At 37.5% G+C, this 15,414-nt stretch overlaps 1 protein-coding gene across 9 annotated transcripts in view; it reads left to right on the top strand.

Moving 5' to 3' along the window:
* NAALADL2 (N-acetylated alpha-linked acidic dipeptidase like 2) overlaps positions 1-15,414 on the top strand; it is a 913,317-nt gene that overhangs the window by 685,403 nt on the left and 212,500 nt on the right. For all 9 annotated transcript variants that reach the window (XM_073359348.1, XM_073359349.1, XM_073359350.1 and 6 more), the window contains one exon: positions 1,871-1,990. In XM_073359348.1, the coding sequence (XP_073215449.1) occupies positions 1,871-1,990 (120 nt within the window). The remainder of the gene's footprint in view (positions 1-1,870; positions 1,991-15,414) is intronic.

Here is a 15,414-nt window from a genome sequence, read left to right as displayed (position 1 = left end):
AGGTAATGATGTTCTCTGAATTCACATAAATCTGCCACTACTCTCTTCCAAGGTCTGTGTGGTTGAGGTGTTATTAAAGTTTCTGTTGGTCTGACCGTTCTGCAGTGTTCAGATGCAGATACTTTATGTTTTAAATCATTGAGGATGCCTGGCCACTACACTGACTGGTTGGCCCATTCATGGAATTTAGTGCATCTTTGATGTCCTTCATGGGGATGAGATTTAGGATTTCTCCTCTCATTTCATTTGGAATTATGATGCAATTGCCTTTAATCATAAGTCCATTTGACTTTCTTAGTTGACTAGACACTGCAAAGCAGTCTTCTGTCACTTCACATACTGGGCTAGCCACCCCAATGTAACTTAGAACTTCCTGAAGTTGCATGTCTGTCAGGGTTGCTTTTTGTAGCTGGTATAGTCTCTTTTCTGACGCTGGTCTGTAAGTATCAACAATATCAACATATGCCTTTATGTTGTCTTTGAGCTCACAGGTAGTTGAGTGCAATGCTGGGCTCTGTGACAGAATGCCTGTTACTATCAGATTTTTCCCAAGTACATCTCTAGCAATTGAGTTCGATCACATTAATCTTAGTAATAGATGTTGGCATCTCAGCGGTGCTTGATCAGCCGTGACAGAAGGCCATCCCGACTATATGTAAATAATTATGGCGTTAACTGCACAATACACTTTTATCTGCTGGGTATTCCCTGACATTTAGAAATAAAGTTGCAGACTAAGTAAACCACATTCAGGGTCTCCTGTCCTCCTTCTGGTGTAGCCAAACATTGAGGGAAGGAAGTTTCCATACATATAAGTCATTAATCACATATATGTTTTGGAGTCCCCATGAATAATAGTTATTTCAGTTATCACCCAGGTGTGTTTAAAAGTTGGATTCAATTTGACAAGCACAACTCCTGAGCTGTTAGCTTCAACAGAATGGTAAATCAACAGCAACTCTATGAAAATAACTTATCAGACATGCTATCCAGCTTAAATAAGGTTCCAATGGATTTCAGTTGATCAATTGAAAAGAAGAAGCCTGCCGCGAAGTTCCTGGCTGCTGAATTAGAATAATAGATAAATAAAGGTTTAATCGCTTATCATTTTTGGAAGCAGCTAGCACTTATCAAAACCTCATCCTTCCAACATGATTATTCTTCAAAAACAAGAGGGGAGAAAAAAAATCAAGTTGAAAGAATCCATGTGACTGAGAGGAAGCAAAATTTGTTTAGTTCCACTTCAAGTCAGCTTTACAACAGATGTAATGGGGCTGCCCCCCTTCTGCTCAATATAAAAAGCCACTTCATGCAAAGAGCAGCTCATTACTGAGAAAGCAAAGAGGATCTTTTTTTTAAAAAAAATAATTGAAGTGGTTCATATATACTACTTCCCTTGTTTAAAATGTAATCAAATGACAACACTGGATAAATTATGCAATTCAAATCTGAATTTGGGCTCCTGGTCTGAAAATTCAAGTGCATTTAACTGTTTGATAATGATTACTTTTGAAGTTTGGCTTCTGTCAGGCGCAAGTTTAAAAGCCCTTCTTGTTGTTTCACAGTATGTAATGTTTTCACTCTCGGCTTTGCAGCTATAGTCATTTTTAATTCCTCCAGGGCCTGTTTGTATTTTGTTCAGATGATGTGCGAAATGGAATTATAACTTTTGATACAGAGAAATAAAACTCAAATATCCTTTGAAGTTTTAAAAATGATGATATAGGAAAATGAAGTTAAATAATACTTAGGGAATTGTAGTGGAGGAAAAACATAGGGTGTATTTTTTCCCTTAAAGGAACTAAAGTAAGAAAACAAGCCTTAATTATAATCAGACATATTAATAAACATTGCTGTGCTTGTGTTGTAGGATCTCAAGAAAGTTCTCCAGAGAAATGTTGTGGCTTATGTTAGCCTCCATAACCCAGTAAGAGGCAACTCAAGCTTGCATCCTGTAGCATCGCCTTCTCTTCAGCAACTGGCAACAGAGGTTAGAGATATGAGATTTTCCTTACAGCTCAACTTCTCAGATGATACAATTCTTCCATTTATGTTGGTTGCTTTTACTTAATTTCACAATGAGATCCTTCTGAGTGAATACTGACAAATAGAGTCCTAGAGTTTAAGGCCAGAGGGATTACCAGACCATCTAGTCTGACCTCGTGTGTATCAGAAGCCAACAATACCACCCTCAACAACCGAAATTAGACCAAAGTCTTACAGCCCACTGGCAACTAGACTATTATGTGCTACATAAAGAAAACATCTTCATTGTAGCCTTTGTTATTCAGTGGCTGTTTTCAATCAAGTAAACACACTAACAAGACTTAAATACTTACCATACAAATTAAACAGTGGGCAGAAAGGATAACCTACATTTCTATACTAGCTCCATGGAAAGCCCTCAAGAGTTCATTATACTAAGTTTCACTACACTTGCATGCCCTTCAGCTTTTCCACTTCTTGGCACTTTAAAGTAATTTATTTCCTATTCATTAGCACAATTCACATTTTCCTCTTCCTTTTATGATCTTTAAAAGCTGTTTATCAAATGACATTTAAACTTGTAAATTTACCAGCGGTAACATTTTGCACAGAGGGGAAACAATTACTGCTCCTATAATCAGCAGTGTGTAAAGTGTATAGGTCAAATTCTGAACTCTGTTTCACCATTGTAGCTAGGAAGATGTCAGTGGAGTTATTCCACAGTTACTCTGGTGTAACGGAGTTCAGAAAGTGGTCTAATGACCTTTCTATAATTTTTCAAAGGTTACAGAATTCAATATAATTGGAAATGAAATGGAAATATTTTGAGGAATGTGTTCATTACAATACACAGTAAAATCCCTATTGAATGAAAACCCTACTAGAGTGGGGCAAATTTTTCATGCAAATAGATTTTTGGTTAAAAATGTGGATTTGGGTTGATTTTGGTGAATGGTGTTCATTTAAAAAAAAATAGGAAATGCTGAAATGGTTCATTTCAGCATTTCCAAAACTAACTACTTAAAATGTTTTAAACACCTCCCCCCAATGGAAATAAGACATTTTGTTTCAGCAAGAAATTAAAACAAAATTTGTCAGATACAAAACAAAATTTCTTTTCAATATTCTTAGTTCAGCCACCAAACTGAAAAATCACTCTTACACCCAGCTCTAGATCCTGCATTTTAGTTGCTTTTCCCAGGATATATTTCAGACTGAATAGATTAATGGGAATACATAGACTTTGCCACCCATATTCCTACCAGTTCTCAGCTGGTACCTTATTCTTTTTTCCCATTATCTGGATTTATTGTTATATAAGAGAATCAGAAGCTGCAGATTGACTGAAGCAGTGGCATCATATCTGGGAACACTGCCTTCTCGTACTTATGGGGATGATATTAAGACATGGTATCTTTTGTCACTTCCCAGGAGTTGAGCAGTAAGGGTGGACATTCTGAAGGTAACCAAGCCAGCCATGTATTTCAGTGCCCAATTTTTTCAGTTTTGCATACTCATGTGTGGGAAAGAACTAAGGAACTCTTTTCAGAGTAACAGCCGTGTTAGTCTGTATTCGCAAAAAAAAAAAAGGAGGACTTGTGGCACCTTAGAGACTAACCAATTTATTTGAGCATAGGCTTTCGTGAGCTAGAGCCTCCGATGAAGTGAGCTGTAGCTCACGAAAGCCTATGCTCAAATGAATTGGTTAGTCTCTAAGGTGCCACAAGTACTCCTTTTCTTTTTAAGGAAGGAACTCTGATAGTCAATTACTTGTTTATTCCTACTGTAAACAGAGAGTCAACATTCTGTAGCCAAGCACAGTTCTATGCTGAAGGCATAAGATGCTATTATCAGTGAAAGGCGAACCAGTTAATCTAAGGGTGTTTCTAGGCTTTAACCTCAGGGTGTGATTCCTAGCTCAAGGAGACCTACATGCATAGAATGTAGCTGCTACGCCACAAGTGGCAGGAGGAGCTAGCTATCCCCATTATTTACCTGTCTGAGACCCTAGGCACATAACTGGGCTGGATAGCCCAGCCTGCTGGTCACGCTGCCACAGCTATACTCTATTATTAGCATACTAGCTCAATGAGAGGTAGCGTAGTGTGAGTATGTCTCATCGATCTGGGAATCACACCCCCAGGTCAAAGGGTAACACACCTGCTAATAAGAATGGACCTGAGTCTGACTGAAAAGTTTGATTAATTTAGCTTTCCTGGGCACCTTCTACTTCTGGATGCCAGCTTACATCAGAAGCAAAAATTCTGGAACAGAGCAAAGAAAGATATTCTTTTGTCCAGGGTTTGTGGATTCCAGGCAGGTCTGACTGATTACTGACATATAAGATGACTCTTCCCCCACCTCAGGAAAAAAGGGAGCCTTTTTCAGCTGAACATTGTATACAGAACCATAGGGATGATTACAAGTGTTCCTGGGACCTATCAAGGATTATTTTGTTATAAAGGTTTAAAGAGATGTTTAAAAAAAAAATACAAGTGATGCCATGTTAATAGACTGCAAATTCTCCATAGTGAGATTTGCAATCTTGCTTCCGTGGAAACTGGATCTAGCTCCTCTCAGAAAGTTTTCAGTTTTAAATCATATATTTCAGGCATTAAGTTCAAGAGGCATTCTGTGTTTCTGATAAACACTGTTTGTTTTGTTACTTTGTCTTCCTACCGTACCCCATTCTGATTGTCTGTCTGTTTTCTCCCCCTGTTTTAGCTTGTCTAATGCCTAGGTGGTAAGCTCTCTGAGGCAGGGACTGCCTTCTTTGTTACTTGCCAGCATAACAGGGCCCTTATTCTTGATGGGGGTCCTAGGTGCAATTGTAATATAGATAATAATAGTAGAAACAAAATGCTACCCTCTGCTGGAAGGCAAATTAAGTCTCTCTCTCCTCTTTTCCCACTCTGCCCCAAGCACCAGCATACTCTTGGAAATATTGGAGGTCAGTCCTCAGTCCCCTATAATCATGTCTGTGGTAGCAGTAGGTGCATTACATAGAACTTTTTTTCCAGCCTCTCTCATCATTCATGTAGCTAAGGAATCCTGAGCAAGGCTAGATCATCATCACTCTTTCCTTCCAGGAGCCAGCTTTTTCTCACCCAACATGCTTTCTTATAGCAAGGGCAATATTTAACAGTTATAGATTTCTGCATTCTTCTCTGACACACAAAAATGTTAAAAAAACAAGACAATAAAGGGAACCTGTATTTTTTGTACAGTGATATCATTTTTAATTAACATAGATGCCATACTGGTGGTGACATTTAAAAAAAGTGATATGAAGTCCTGCTTCCAAACACTAGCCAGAATTGTTAGTTCATGTCAAGTATATCCTGAAGGATGGAAAAGCCAGACAGATCTTTCGTCTGTTCCCATGGGTGCTCTCAATTTGCCATCTGCTTAGGATACTTCCATGGTACTCACTTTAAAGAGAAGAATGATCCTCTTATAAAGAATATTAATATTGCTTCCCGTAGTTGCTGAAAAGGCCAGATATTTATAGGTACATCAGCTTAAAGGGAATGAGTTCTGTTTTTCTGGAAATTGTCTCCCTCTTGCAGAAATTGTCAATTCATTTCATATTAGATTCTTTCTAACAGAGGCAGGTTGTAAAAAGTGCTTTAAAAGTCCAGCAAGAGCCAAAGATAATTGTAAATACTGTAGTTTATATGTAACAGTTCATCAGAAAAAGGGTCCTTTTGAGAACAGGCTTGTTAGAAACTGGAGCTGGAATTTGTAATTCAGGGTTTATAAACCTGTTTTTAAAAGGGAATGGAGAAATGGCTGTTCTGGTTTTGCCATATAGAAATGTGAAATATTGTGGACCCATGGCACCTCTTTAGCTTCTCAACTCAGCAGCACAACTTGTCTCACTTTTCTACTCCTAAGCAGGACTTTCCATGCTATCTTTGCCAGAGGGTCTCAGAGACCACAAGCAATATTTTGTTGAATACTCAAAATACACACACACTAAATAAGTAAATAACTAATGCAAGAATATCACTGTTATGAGGACCTAAAATGCTTATTTTCAGTGTTTGCTGCAGGTCAAATACTGGGAATCTTTGGAAACTAGGAAGGGGAGGGAAACAAAATGGGAGGGTGATATAAGATACCTGAAACCAGAGCTAGTTTAAAAAAAAGAAAGAAAAAAGGAGGGGGGCAAATTTTTAACAAAACTCTTGCAAAAAATGTGTCTCCTTCCCTTACGCCCCTGACACTAGAGGCCAATTTCCCTGACATGCTGCCTGCCTAAAAGGGTTGCTTGTTTTCCTGCAGAAAGGTGATTGGTACCTATGTAGAATAGCTGGTACAGATGAAAATTAGCTGTCACACAAATCCTGGAGTTTTAGTGGATGACTTTTTTTAAAGATTTTTTTCCTCTCCAGTTTTAATAAATCCCATTTTTAATTTGACCATTTAACCAGTTCCACTACAATACATCCTTAAAGGAAAACAATAATTTGTTTTGTTCTGTGAGGGGATGTTGGGAAGAAAAATATACTTCTCCCAGAGCACTCGGCTATGGGAACTTGCTAAGAAATGCCACCAAAACACTGACTGCAGTCAGCAGTGACATAGGGAAAGCTGATTTGACTGCAAAGAGTGTGGCAAGGATAGGGCACCAGACATTATAGCCCACATGCAGTGAATACAGGGTATTTCTCATTTGTTTCTGAGCACTTCCAAAGCAGACCTAACGTTTTCATCAGTCCATCTCCTACAACAAGCTCTCTTCTCTCTTTCTAGCAAGGAGAGGCCACAGAGAAAGGCATCAAAATTGGATCTTCAGCTCTCTCAAGAGCAAACTATTTCTATGAGGTTTCTAGCACTTTGTGGTTTTGACTGAGTTCAAAATCTCTCTCTCTCTCTCTCTCTCATTAAAGGTTAGTGAACATCTATGGTTTTTAATCTGCTAAAAGGTTCATTTCGGCTTCTCAGCCCAAGAGATGGGCAATAGTTTGGAGACATCTCTAGATGTTTACTGAATGAGAATCTAACAGAATGGCATACCCCAAGACCCTGAATAGCGTCCCATGCAGGATTTTTCTGCTGACCCACACTAGCCAACACCATGCATTAACATTCAGGGTAATTACTCCTGAGTCATGCTGTCTGGTGGGTCCATTTGTTCCAGTAAAAGAGTTGGGAGTGTCTCTTTGGAGAGAGGCAACTAGGGCAGAGAAGGTCCTGCAGGGAAACTGTAGGAACAGCCAACGTCAGAGAGGAACTTCAAGCTGAGATTTATTTAGTATTATTGTTATTCAGTTACCAATAACACCAAGCCCAGGAAGGAGGTGAGTTGGGTACTAACATGGGATCTTTTTTCAGAGTAACAGCCGTGTTAGTCTGTATTCACAAAAAGAAAAGGAGTACTGGTGGCACCTTAGAGACTAACCAATTTATTTGAGCATAAGCTTTCGTGAGCTACAGCTCACTTCACTGGATGCATACTGTGGAAACTGCAGAAGACATTATATACACAGAGACCATGAAACAATACCTCCTCCCACCCCACTCTCCTGCTGGTAATAGCTTATCTAAAGTGGTCACTCTCCTTACAATGTGTATGATAATCAAGTTGGGCCATTTCCAGCACAAATACAGGTTTTCTCACCCCCCCCCCCACACACACACACACAAACTCACTCTCCTGCTGGTAATAGCCTATCCAAATTGATCACTCTCCTTACAATGTGTATGATAATCAAGGTGGGCCATTTCCAGCACAAATCCAGGTTTTCTCACCCCCACCCCCCCAAAAAAACACACACACACAAACTCACTCTCCTGCTGGTAATAGCTTATCCAAAGTGACCCCTCTCCCTACAATGTGTATGATAATCAAGGTGGGCCATTTCCAGCATAAATCCAAGTTTAACCAGAACGTCTGGTGGGGTGGGAGGAGGTAGGAAAAAACAAGGGGAAATAGGCTACCTTGCATAATGACTTAGCCACTCCCAGTCTCTATTTAAGCCTAAATTAATAGTATCCAATTTGCAAATGAATTCCAATTCAGCAGTTTCTTGCTGGAGTCCGGATTTGAAGTTTTTTTGTTTTAAGATAGTGACCTTCATGTCTGCAATTGCATGACCAGAGAGATTGAAGTGTTCTCCGACTGGTTTATGAATGTTATAATTCTTGACATCTGATTTGTGTCCATTTATTCTTTTACGTAGAGACTGTCCAGTTTGACCAATGTACATGGCAGAGGGGCATTGCTGGCACATGATGGCATATATCACATTGGTGGATGTGCAGGTGAACGAGCCTCTGATAGTGTGGCTGATGTTATTAGGCCCTTTGATGGAGTCCCCTGAATAGATATGTGGGCACAGTTGGCAACGGGCTCTGTTGCAAGGATAGGTTCCTGGGTTAGTGGTTCTGTTGTGTGGTATGTGGTTGTTGGTGAGTATTTGCTTCAGGTTGGGGGGCTGTCTGTAGGCAAGGACTGGCCTGTCTCCCAAGACTCTCACAAATCATGGTCTCTGTGTATATAATGTCTTCTGCAGTTTCCACAGTATGCATCCGATGAAGTGAGCTGTAGCTCACGAAAGCTTATGCTCAAATAAATTGGTTAGTCTCTAAGGTGCCACAAGTACTCCTTTTCTTTTTGCGAACATGGGATCTATGAGTTCTGTGGAAGGACAGAGTAAGGACTTGGTCTGTTCAGGGAGGAATCATTTTTTAGAATAGTTTGTTATATAGAAGGTCACATCTTCATTTAATTAGCAGGTTCAGAGTGGGTGTTATTTCTTGATACAGAAACAATCTGCAAGTACTAATTTCATGTGCCTGTCAGTGGGAACGTTCAATGGGATTCTGTCTGAGAAACTGAATTAAGCAAGAAGGCTAATTTAAATATTTGGATTATTTAACCAAAAAGGAATTCAAACAATTCTGAGACCTTGACACATTTAGCGTGAACTCTTTTTATTCAGCCATGCTAATTACTGTCCACATTAATGAAAGAGAGATACTGCAAAGTAACATTTGTGCCTCTGACTGTTTTGTAAGGAAAGTTATCGTTTACTCACTTGCTGTGTTAATGAATCACCGTTTGCTGGCAGATTGTCATTGTCAATTCAGGAATGTTTGGTGCTGGCAGTCTGTCCGCCGAAACAAGACCATTAGTGGATTTGTCTAGAATTAACATTTCACAGATATGAAAGTTACTGTGACTGCCAAATTAATTGCCGTTTTCTTTTCAGCCCGATGCTATGGTCAGTGCTGATAACATTCTAGCGCAGTTATTTTTACTGAACCCAAAAAATCCTGCTGATTCATTCTTTCTGAGAAAAACAGCCACTGAAAACCTCCACTAAATCCCTCCAGAAAGCCGTGAGGGTTTTATGAGATGGAACACAAAGCACATCCACACCATGTTGTTCACCTCATAATTATATTTCATTTCTCAGGCATACAAAAGCTCATACATTTTCCAAAATGTAAAGATGGTAACTGTGTAAGTAAATCTCAAACAAACATCAAGTTTGCCCATCAGTCCAAGCCATCTGACTGTGCTGACACTCCTGAGTGAGCTAGTTAGAAGTGTGGATTTAAAAAAAAAATTATAACATTCTATGGTGTTTCATGCTGTAACTTCAAAAAATTCCCCATCATTGTGATTCAACAAACTGTGACACAACTTCCTTTGCAAACAGATTTATGTAGAATTCTGGATCTTTAGTTGTAAATTCTAAATGAGAAGAAAAGAATGCAGGATTGTGTTACATCAGCCCCATTCCAGGGGTCCAACCTACATCCTTTTGTGTTCGGGATCAATCATGTTGGCTAAGTTGTGGATCATTTTCAGTTTTGTCTTGACATTTTGTAGTTCCAGTTTGTTGTTAACTAGATGGAGGAAGATTTCCTGTGAGACAGTAATGGCTTCAGCCTGTAAACTATCAATTCCTTCCAACTGTTTTTGCAAGTATACTGATTGCTAGTAGAATTCCTTGTTGTGTAACATGCATGCTATGTTCTTATTATTGAAGCCCTTCTCATGCTCAGTTCAAAATCCACTTTGGTAAATGGATGCAAATGTAGAGACAGTGTCTTCCTGTGAGCTCCATTGAGAGTCCATGGCAAAGTAAGGTATCAATTGTTTTTCAGTCAACCAACCACAAGATTAATGATGTCTATGGAGTAATTTTGCAATATGATTTAGGACTCTTAGGTGTTTCGTTAAACTTTGTTTGAAATAAGTATGGGCTGAGCACCCTGTATGTTAGAAGGGAAGGATGATTGCACCTGATAAATTCTCATGTTGTTCGTTTTATCTTTGTTGACTAAGCAGATGAAAAAGTCGTCCTTTGTCCTACTTTTCTGTGTGTTCTTGGATAACATCTTCACCAAATAGCAAAGTATTCTGTGGTTTTATTTAGACATAGACACAAAGGGTTTAAGTTGGAACACATTTACTCCTGTATGGATGCTTTTTGCCATTATTGGGTAATTTCTTATGATTGTCAAACCATCTTACCAAGATCAGTGTTTATTTTCATTCTTCCTGTAATATTTCCTCATTTGTATTTTTCCAACTTGCTTTTGCAGATCCTCTACTTAATGTTGAAAGCCTGATCTGAAGGAGTATAAACAAGGAAAAGCTAGTCAATTATTTTTCTAAATTGCTCTTATGTGCTGCATTCAAGGTGGTCATGTTAGCATAAAGGAAGGTATTCTTGCCAAGTTAAAGGCTTTTCCTGTTATTTATTTTTAATAACAAAATAACCCATTTTTCTTGACCATTTTTTTCAATGTTGAAGGCTAAGATTGCTGATAAACAAAGATGAAGTTGAAGAATTTAAGTTACATTTAAATTGTGTTGATACCATTGAAAATGTCTCACTTCAAGCATCAAACTCATCAATGTTCTGCTCTTCCAGTTCAGTAGACAAGATTTCATTTAATGACACATTTGATCTTAAGTCAAAGAAACTAATTTTCTTGCTTTTTGAGTTGAGCACTAGCTACTTTACATTCTTGACCGTGTTTAAAAACTATCCGTTTCTATTACTCAAGTCCTTTCAACTGCCTGTTTGTTAATACCTCCTTCAACTTGAGGTAGCCTGAGTCAGATAAATTCTGATATTAAGATTTTGTAATCACTAACCAGTGATCACCCATTTTGAGGTATGGTAGTTTTCATGCTAACTACAGTGAGAAAGAGAAAAAACTCCATACTGAATTTCACAGTGTGAAGACTGGAAAATAAGATGAGCTAGCTAGTTTATCTGTGGTCACATTACCAGATGCCCTGTGCACCTTCTGGAAGTACCTAGAGTGTACCAAACCTAGCTCCCTGCTCCCACCCATCTCTTTACAGTCACAATGATATCACCAATCCCCTTTCTCTTCTGGGCAGTTTCTTAGTAAGTATAGTTTTTTTAAAAAAGAAAGTCAACAAAATGGCCTTAAGAAACAAAACATGCTTTGTGAAAAAAAATTATTTTTTAAAAACTTTTCATGCGTTGCTTTGGTTATTGTTTTTTTTCTCCCTTCTTCCTCTTTTTTTCTCTTTTTCCCCAGAACTCCTTTTTTCTTTTTGCCATTTGTCATTGAAAAAGGTCTGTGGGAAGGGGGAAGGGAAAGAAAAGAGGGAAGAAAACAAAACCTGAACAATTGAAAAAGCAATTTTTTTAAAGTTATAAAAACATATAAAGTCAGAAAATTTCTCATTGTTTTATAAATAATGTTTCAAAATGTGATGTTTTTCAAATTTTTCATGAAATATATCATTTTTATCAGCTCTGCTAGTAAGCCTAACATGTAAAAAGAACCTTGAAGATCTCATCACTTCCCTCTTAGCTTTTTAAAATAGTAACTTTGATTCACAGATTGAAGGTTGAGCCAAACAGTTCTAGTATCAAAGTACTCTCAGATATTTCATATAAATATGTTATATGTCAAATATGTCATTTAAATACTTGAGAGGGACACAAAAGTTCAAAAAATAAAACTCCAAAGCCTTCAGATTTTTGTATTGAGTGCATTTTATAAATGCACATTATTATTTATTCGTTATTGCTTTTTCTATTTTAAGATTAACTTTTTATAGAAAGTAAATGTACTTCAATAAATGTATCCTCTAGTAGACAACCTTATGCATGGTTGTGCTGTAAATCTTAATTTATTTTAATCAAGCCATTGATCATTCGGCCTTCGAAAGATTATCATCTTTTAGCAGAGTTTGAACTTTTCTCAGGGTGCTGCCACATGAGAGACCAGTGAACAATAGGACCTAGCCAGTCCAATTTTCAAATATTTCAGGAGCGCTTGGGGCTGGATATGGAAGTCTTTCCATCAGTTTAGACAAAATATCCAGTGAGCGCAAAATAAAACATTTGACAGAAAATTTTCATTTTGGTTTAATGTTATGGTTTTTCACTGAAAAAACAAAACATTATTGTGGGGCAAAAATCCTGCAAAAAATAATTGGAATTTTTCAACAACCCCCATTGAAAACATAGGTGATGCAGATAATGTGTGACTTTCATATTCATTTTGGTTTTCAGAAATGAAAATTAAGTTATTTGAGTTTGACCTCAGATAAAAAAATGTCTTATGTAGTTCCTAACTTCTTTATAATTTAGAAATTATAGATGGAAAAAGATCTATTAGGCTTCCTACTCTGTTCTTCAACCAATGCAGGATCTTTCCTTCTCAAGGAATGCTTTGTCCAGTCTAGTTCAAAATGACTCCTGCAATAAGTTATATTATTTACAAGAACAGTTTTCTCCTTTAAAAGATGGTTATTCATTCTAATAAAATGCATTATTTGAAATGTCTCCTGCTATTCTGTCTAAATACGCCATAGCTCAATTTCATCTTATTATTTCTCATTATTTCCCTTTGAAATTGTCATCTTCATGACAATAAAAAGTCTTTCAGATAGATAGTTGAAACTGAACTTCTAGTGCTCATGAAAGATGCGAGATTCACAGCCCTGCAGATTTTAAATCCTCTGGTTCACCAGAGATCGGGTACGACTTCACTGAAAACTGTTCCCACGCTGTTCTGCCAATGAGCATTAAATTGAACGGTAATGATCATTAACTCGAATGTCTCTAGCAGTTGGAAAGTAGTTCAGTCTTCATGGCCTTCCTATTACTTTCCCTTACTGCTGGATCTCTCAATAAAGGCAGCAACTGTGGTGGTGTTTATTATGCTGTATAAAATCATCCAATAGGGTATGAACTGAAAGTACCAGCACATTTCACATAGGCCACTGAACAGCCATAAAATAGTTTTCTGTGACAACTCGCTAGTGCTGTTTTCAAATACCTAGTCACCTAGATTGGGAAAGCGCCCTGTCCTATTACCAATTCCCTAAACTATCCAGTCCCTCAGTAAAATAGTTTGTCAGTGATATGCTGGAAGAAGCATTCAGGAACCCCATTTTGTCATCAAATTGAACAGATGATTAGGATAATTTCCCAAATCTTATATGTAATCTACCCTTCCTTGGGATAACACTAATTCCAGAGCTGGCTTACTGTTGGGGGGCATAAAATACTTCGGAAGAGCACAGTTATACCACTGAAGTAGACCAGATTGAACCAAATATTTAACAACTTAAAAAAAGGTGTCTGAAGGAGGATGCTCCCAGACTCCACTACAAGGACATCACCTCTCTGCCTCCCATTCCAATTAAACAAGTTGAACACTGTGCTGTACCATCTATTATACAAAGAGTTTTCAGGAACAAAATATTCCAGCCAACTACATGTAATATAAGTTTATTTGCTGAGCTATCTTGCCTCCTTCCTATCAGAAAATATATTTGTTTTATTGATCAGGCAAATAGATTGCCCAGTTGATCACCTCTGCTGCTGATGAGTACACACACTCTTGGGACTTGGGTTTGATCATGCATAAAGAAGAAAATTTGTGCTGCTTCTTAAAATATTAGTAGCATATCTCTGATGCAGTTCTCCCAAGGTTTCTAGAAAAAACATTTCAGTACTTCAAATAGGTCAGACCCTTCAAACCTCTGTTTCTTGAAACATAGCCACAAAGATAACCACAAAATCTGTTTTGTAGATTTCTATTTTAAGACGTAAATGCTTAGGTACTCCATATCTTTGTACTGTCTCTTTCTCTTGGCGGTGGATATTTTATTGTATAATTACTTGGAGAAAGTTAAACTTTTAGACTTCAATAGGGAATTTGGCATGAGAAGAGTTGAAACATTCTCTTCTGAGGAACTTTAACCAGAAACATTAGCTTTTACATCTCAGTGTCAACACAGAGTTTAAGCAAGCATTAGATTGTGAGGTTTCTAATGTCATAATGATCTTGGGTACAGTGAATCTTTCCAATTACTCAGGAAGCTGGTTAAATCCCAAAGTGTCTGGGTGGTTGTTTTTCTGTATTAAATCTGAAATTTATAGATGTATTTTGATGGATACAATCTTGAAAATGTGTTAGTCTTAAACATGTAACAGTTACAGCTCTGAAGGACTTTCTATCAGCCAAGACCTCGATAAAATTAAAAAAACAGGTGTTTCTGATCAAAGAAAGGAAACTGCACATAGGTCAAAAACAATTACACCTTTTATAACAGGAATGATCTTTTCAGAGAAGCAATACATCTACATAGACATTGGTGCGAAGTTTAGTATTAGAAATGGACTAATACAGCTCAGGTAAGCATGTGATTGTGCTTCATTAACTTCAGTTTTGCAGAAGATTATCACTCCAGGCACATGACTCTCTAGGTAATATTTTAACTGAGTTAAATGGCACAAAAATGTATGTAAGGTAGAAGATGCTGTGTGAGTGGACATATCAGAACAGAAACATGTATATTGCTTTAATTTATAGTATGCTTGTATTGCTGTAAAAACAAACAAATTTATGATTCATTATCAAATAACATCTATTGGGTGCAAAGCAGGGCATTTGTAATGGAGAATTCTAAATATGTCTCGCTGAACTGAAGTAGCCAACTAGCTAATGAACCTGGAATGAAAGGTGCTGTGTTAAAACACAGCTTGATTAAGCTTGGAAGAGTCTCCTACTCTCTATCATCCAAGCTCTTTTCTCCTCCTCCAAATTCCCTCTTCAAACTCACTTTCATGTCTCATCAGTGATCTTTTCTTTAAGCTATTGTCCCATGTTTTTTCTTGTGTTTGAATATAAATGTTTCAGGGCAGGGGCATGTCTCACTTTGTTCATGAGGACCATTTATCGTAATTTTATGGTGCAATTATTATCATTATTATTATTATTTATGTTATTTATTATTCTCATTGGCCTAGTGAGGTTAACGATTTAATTCCTATCTCACTACTAACACTGTTGGGAAACAGGTGTAACTCAACTGATTTAAATATAAGATTCACCAAAAAGCAGTAACAAAACAGCTTCTCTAATACCATACTAGTTTCCAAGAAACCAAATAAAGCCCCTTTA

The sequence above is a fragment of the Lepidochelys kempii genome, chromosome 9, assembly GCF_965140265.1.
Source record: "Lepidochelys kempii isolate rLepKem1 chromosome 9, rLepKem1.hap2, whole genome shotgun sequence".
NCBI lineage: Eukaryota > Metazoa > Chordata > Testudines > Cheloniidae > Lepidochelys > Lepidochelys kempii.
This window is presented reverse-complemented; position numbering and strand designations above follow the sequence as displayed.